Genomic DNA, 7088 nt, shown 5'->3' on the forward strand with positions numbered 1-7088 from the left:
TTTGTCACTGTTGTAACCGCCAAGCCCGTTAACAAGATTCTACATTCAGCTGAACCCTTTTGCCCCTATGTCTTACTCGTTATTTTTTTTTTCTTTTATTATTTACATTTATCTCAACATCCGGTCAAAAAATTTTCAGTTAATGACACAGTAAAAAAATTAACAACATTTACAAAGTTGAGATTTTTTTTTTTTTTTTACACAAACTCCGGTATATATTTTAATAGAACCACTATTGCTTCACGTATTTACAGTTTGTTAAATTAAAAAAAAAAACTAAATAAATAAATAAAAATTTTTTTTCGTTGACGTTTTCTTCTTCCAATAAATTTACGTATCAATTTACGTATCTTTTTAATGATAATAATGATAACTGGTTTGAGAAAAAATAAAAATACATTAAACGACGACGTTTTGACACGAGACAGCGACACTTTTTTTTCAAAAATTTCATTACCGAATTTACGGTATTCAAATTTATTTATTGTTTTGTTCAAATTTATATTTCGAAAATAATAACGTCGACCACTCAGAATTTTTTTTCGATATTGATAATAAAAAAAAAATAAAATAAATAAACAATTTAATAAAATAGTTTTTTTTTTTTTTTTTTTTATATTAAAACTAAATTATAACGGATCGCGCGTTTTCATTTGCGCGCCGTTACTAGCGAGCTTTTCTCCGCGAAGTTCGAAGAAGTGAAAGCGTCGTCGCTGAGCGCCGACTATCGGTGTCGACGTCAGGTTACCCCAATGGGCCAACATCCGCGCAAGCTCGCGGTTAACATAAAGTGTTTCGTTCCTGGTAGTGGTAGTAGTGGTGGTGGTAATATTAAAAAAAATATATATAGTCCGTGGTAGTGGAAATTCATATACACATATATACATACATATATATATATATATATATATATATATATATATATATATAACGTAATAAACAATACTGTAGATGAAAAATATAAAATCGTCATTCGTTATTATTTCAATTCTGTAACAGGGGGGGGGGGGGTAAACTCTGTTGTATTACGAGTTTCTCATCGTTGTGTGTCCAGGATAAAATTTACACGTTTGAATTTTCTCTCATCTATATATTATTTAACAATAACATTTTACCCAATCGTTTAATCATTTTAGATGTTGTCCTTTTTTTTTTTTTTTTTTTTTATTTTATTTTGATAAAAAAAAATTAATAAAAGGCAGGAATCTCCTGATAACTGAAAAATTGCTTTTTCTATATAAATTATTGCCGAATTATTTTTTACTCTTGTTACTGATACCTCGGGAATGGAAGTGATTAATTTATTTTTTTTTTTTTTCGATCAATTAATCGGTCGGTTGGTCTGCCGGTGGATGAATTTTATTGTTTTAAATAATTATTGCCCGCAAATATATATGTATAAAATTTTTGAAACGAATGTGAACATTTAAATTTAACGAATCAGTGAACTGTTATGTTCATATATGACAGCTTTGTGAATATTAACTCAAAAACATTCAATTTGTGTATCGTAATATTTAAATAGTCTGGCAATAAAATTATCCAAGTGTAAGTTTATAATAAAATTTTTTAATTGTTCATATCACTGTTATTTATCGATTTTAATTTTACAGAATTAGTGAGCTTTGAAGAACAATCGTGTTGTGATGTAATTTTTTTTATTTTGATTTTGTATAGCGATTTTAAGTAACTGGTGACGGTAATTCCAAACAAGATTTGCCGCTTTACCGACCGGAGATTCGGATCCAAAGATACACAAAGCTGAGAGAGCTTTGATGGGTTGACGAAAGTTCTTGTCTTCAGACTTATTGTCATAATTAATTAAACTTTTAATTATTTTAATTCATTATATTTAATTAAAATTATTTAGACATAAAACTCAATTTAATTTTTTGAAAGCAGCTAAATTTGGAAAAAAAAAAAAGTTATTGATAAAAATAAAATTAAATTGATTGGGTAAAGTGTTTGAACTTTAGAATTCCATTAGAAAATTGCTAAATAAAAATAACGTTTTTTTTTGTAGTTACCAAAAAAAAAAAAAAAATGGCTGATCGGCAAATAAAGTATTTTATTCTTTAACAAGACAATTGTTTGGTATTTTGTTAACAAATTCATTCGATTTGTACAATGGGCAATTGTGATTCTAGTTTTGTATTCAGTTGAGTTCCACAGTATAAAAAATTTGATATAACGCGCAGTGAATAAAAAGTAAGGGTAGAAATTTAAAACCTCTGATTGATTGATGATAGAATTTATTAATGTGGAATTATATATTTTTCGGCTGCACGCTCTGTTTACAGCGGAATTGGATTGTGTGTAAGATGATCTCGAAGAGAAATAATAAGCTTAGGGGAATAAGCTCGAGCAATATGTGCTCGCTAAGTAACGATCGAATCAGACAACAATCAAGTGCTGATCGGCAGAATTCATGTCCATCATCAGTCCACACAACAATAGTAGTTTAGGGGTACTTACTAATACACTGGCTACTCGAAATCGTCGTAGACCAATGGCAAGGACAATAATTGGCTGGTAATCATGATGCACCAGTCAAGAATAGCTCGATAGATAGACATGGACCGGCATTCATAGTAAAGGGATTTCATGATGTGATGTGATGATGTGACTAGGTCGAGTACTACATGATTTGAGCCTCTTGTGTGTTTACTCGACCAGTAATTCCGAACATAATAAACAAACAACCCGCCCAGCAAACGCTAAATCTAACTACTGATTTTCAAATTTTTTTACACATTGCTATAAATTTTTATATTTTAATATGAATTTATAGACAAGAATAATCACTTTTCAATCTACAGTATCCGAAAAAAGGTTAAAAAACGTTTAAACTTTTGAAAATTCAAGGGAAATATCAATGATTTTAAAATTTTATATTTTCAATGCTGCTTTTTTTTTTTTTTTTTTTTTTTTTTTTGAGAAATATAATTTTTCTTTACGAGACAGAGTAAGAATTGGCTATTACTGTTTTTAAATTGGGCGGCTGACTATCAATCATCTGTCAGCTGAAAAATGTTTTTTGAATACTTGTTAATGATTGTTCGAATAAAAATATATGAATGAGTTAAATTTGTCAGTAAAATAGTATTTTGAATAAAACTGGGGAAAAATATACGGTTCAAATTTATTTAAATTAAGGGAGAAAAATTACCACAGCCGATGGTAACGACGGATTTCAAAATGTGATTTATTCATTGGAAGAGTAAAAAATTAAATACCATTGAAATACAGCTAGTATTAAAATATTTACGCTAATAATTGCATAGTAATTATCATCAGGTATAAGTAACCTTGTACAGAAAAAAATCATTAAAAACTATACTGCAATTTTTTTTTTATGCACCACTACGGCGACTTCCTCGATAATTTTAAACAAAAATTTTATGACGATTCGTCTTAAAAAAAAAAAAAATTCGCGCCGAGTTATCGAATTTCGCAAATTAAGTTTTTAATTACAATTGGACAATAGCGTGAGGTTACTTTTTAAATTAAACCAAATAAAAAGGTACGTTCATTAGATTATTATGATTAAAAAATTTGTAAAGAGCTTTATGGCTTTTGAATTTAATAATACCCAAGAGGTTTCTTGTTGTTAGTTGCCTCTGTTTATATTATTTTTATATTCCGAAGATTAAAGATGTTACCCGAGTGCACTAAAGCAGTTAATCCATAGAAACTTGATACAGAAAATATTATACATATATCTCGAGACAGAGCTTTGTGTCTTATTTTTGAACCATGAACATATTTACTCATACAACTCGCGTAAATAATAGTTTTTTTTAAAAGGGTATTAAAAATTTAAGTTAAGAGATGTAATAGCGGCTATTAATCTAAGTTTTTATAAGAATACAAGTAAGATCGGGTTCGAGTCGAGAACAAGAGAGATCAGAGATTAAGGGACGAAAATAAAAATATAATAATAATAATAATTGATATTTTTTTACTTCAGAAGGGAGGAAAGTCAATAAATTAAACGGAATCTCGAGTTATGTTCATCTTGGAAAAGCTCAATATGATTAGATATAACATCGTTGGAAGTTCACTTCCGTCGCATTAACCGAGGCCAGTTTGTTGAAGGGGTTGGAATTGAAGTTGGGAGAGTTGGGGTTGGGGATTCTGTGCTTGTACCGGTTGAGGATTGGACGCACGACTAAAGGAAAATGTTTTACTATCTCACTCGGTAATTTTCTGATAGTAGTTGTAGTAGTTGTAGCTGTAGTAGTAGTTGAAGTAAAGGCAGTTTATAAGGAAAAGCAACAGACACAACGATGATGATGCTCTTCGAGGTAATCATTGTGACTGAGTTCATCACCAGCAGTGTCAGCACTGTACACTTGACTGCTTTTTCGACCTCTAACTTGTTTTAAAGCCTTTCAAGCTTGTTCAAACTTTAGATTTTTATACTAAAAACTATTTATGTTTTAATTTAATTACCGTTTTTTTTTTTTTAATTTTTTTCGGTTATTTATTTATCTTTTAATCAGAGCTGAGTGGTCTTGAAAGTAGAATTTTATTTTTATTTTTATCTCAAATCTCTTTTCATCAATTTTATAAACTCTATTGCTAACGATGATTACTTTTTATAACTTTTTTTTTGTTTAATAAAAAGAGGTAATTAAAATTTTAATTTATGAAATTTTTTTTTTTAAAAATAATCAAGTGGCCAACAAAAAGTAATTTGGATTTGAAAAATTTCCCAGAATTTAAATTTTGAATTTCCCGCTATTTTTAATTAAAACCAGTACAGCATATTGACCACTTCCGACAAACCCTTCAGTTCAAAATTTCGACAAAAAATTTATTTTTATTTTCATTTCCAAAAATTAACTTCTGGGCATTTAATATAAATTTTAAACAGTCATTTGAATTTTTTTTTTTTTTTTTTTTTTTTTTTTTTTTTTTTTTTTTTTTTTTTTTTTTTACACAAATTATATTTTCCGGGTAATTAAATTAATTTTTTAAAGCTACTGCATTAATATTTTTTTAATTAAATGAGAGATTAGTGTTAATTACAGCAGAATTGTGACTATTGAATAGTATACGTCATTTAATATATTTAAGTATAATAATATATGTAGCACAAGTGAGTAGTCCTTGCTCATTATCTTGAAGATGTCATTACTGCAAGTAGGTGACATTAGTTTAGCCTGCTTTGTCTTTTATTCGAGTTTTAACGAACCTGGTTACATTTATTAATAGAAACTCGCTCGTCACTCGAGACTTAACAGGATGCGTAAAGGCAGCAGTGAAAGAAAAAAAATAGCGAGAAGCTTTTTGGGAGTATCCGGGCACGGCGGAAGTTTAAGTGAGAGGCACAGGGTGTAGTGAAGAAAGTGCTTCTCTGCACACTTCTTGACCTTTAATGTCCTCGCAAATGTTTTATAAGCAGCCAAGTATAATGTCACTCTTATTTTATTTTTCTTCTTTGTGAGTTTTTCTTTTATTTACTTAGATTGAATAAATAAAGTAGTAAAAAGCTGTGCGTTCGTTACCTGGGTATCTGGAAAGCTATTTCGTCGAGTGAGTCGCTGGGTTGGAGCGGCGCTCGTTCGAATAATTTACTGGGTCCCCGTTGGATATTTTTGCAGGACTGCATTGACCCGGCGGTAGGTTGGGACTGGTCCCCACAATTGGTCCCACGTTGACCACCACATTGACCAGCTCCACTGCATTTCTCACGTTTTTTTTGAGCTTCTGCTATACGACGCAGATTGTGGAGTCGGAAGAAGAACACCGACATTTCTGTCCCACAGTTGTATCATTCTCATAAATTGTTTTTTTTTTTTTTTGTCGTGTGGGAGTTTTAGTTTTATTCTTGTTAACTTACGTGACGATAAGTTACAATCAAACATTTTTAAATTAAAAAAAAAATAAAAAGGAATTTTTTAAAAATCAAGGATTTGGTAAAATAATATTTTAGCTCTATTAAAAAAATTAATTTACAGTCCAAAAATTTTAATAAAATTTTTACAAGTCAGGTGAAGTGACCACCCATAAATTTTTTTTCAAAAATGTCAACTTTTATTTTTTTTTATAAAAATTAGCCAGAGATTTTTATTAAAAATTATTGGCTTACACTCGTAGTATTTAGAAATTTGGAAATTATGAAAATTATCGATAACATGTTATGTTACGCATATTGAATGCTGATTAACCTAATCGAATTATTAATCAGGTCATGGTATCCATTGAGAATAAATAGGTAACTTTAATCTTTAACAGTCTACCAAATCCTTTAATTTGTTTTATCATAATTTAGTTTTGGAGATTAAGTTGAGTATTACTGGTTTTGAATAGAACATAATTTGTTCGCAATGTGGTGAAATTTTGTGCAGATCAGAGGGACAGCATATAGAGACATGCAAACGTTTATTGTGTGCTCATGCTAAACATGCGGCACATGGTACTTGATATATATGCATACAGAAGGTAATCGAACATGCGGATTTCGAGTTTACAGAATGCTCTGCGTCACCGATGGACGTGTACAGAAACCACCATGTGCTTCCTGCACGATGTCAACTTTTTATTTATTCATTTACTGATCTACATATTTTAATATACTCGCTGCTAATTTACCATCAAATAATTATTTTCACATTTAACTTAAGTCCACTTCCGTTTCCATGTTACAGAGATCTTTTTTTTTTTTACCTTTACTCCAAATTTGACAATGCGCAATTTAAAATATTAATTATGCTGGTGGGATTTAAATTTTAAAAATTTTAGTATAAAAATAATTAACTAAAATTAAAATAAACATTTTTTAAAAAGATTATTCAATCCCCGGCACTTAAAAGTGTTGAGAAAAAAAAATGATATTAAAATAAGAAGAATAAAATCTATGGAGTGGAGACTTTAGATGTGAATAAGAAAACCACCCTCTGAGGGTTTAATATTCCATTGGGACACTTTGAAAGCAAATATATATGTATATAGATATTGATATAAATATAAAGTGTGTAAGTAAAAAGTGCAAAAGAATAAAGGATGAAAAAATAAATAAGACAAGTAAGCTGAAGTGAAACAAAGAAGTGATGTGCCATGTTGTGTATATGTTTATTGTT

At 29.5% G+C, this 7088-nt stretch overlaps 1 protein-coding gene across 1 annotated transcript in view; it reads right to left on the reverse strand.

Annotated features, from left to right (window-relative positions):
• Positions 1-5761, reverse strand: part of LOC103569783 (potassium channel subfamily T member 2) — a 60318-nt gene extending 54557 nt beyond the window's left edge. The window contains exon 1 of the mRNA XM_053741969.1: positions 5514-5761. Coding sequence (XP_053597944.1) covers positions 5514-5761 — 248 coding nt within the window. The remainder of the gene's footprint in view (positions 1-5513) is intronic.
• Positions 5762-7088: the final 1327 nt, after the last annotated feature.

The sequence above is a fragment of the Microplitis demolitor genome, chromosome 1 (genome assembly GCF_026212275.2).
Source record: "Microplitis demolitor isolate Queensland-Clemson2020A chromosome 1, iyMicDemo2.1a, whole genome shotgun sequence".
Lineage (NCBI taxonomy): Eukaryota > Metazoa > Arthropoda > Insecta > Hymenoptera > Braconidae > Microplitis > Microplitis demolitor.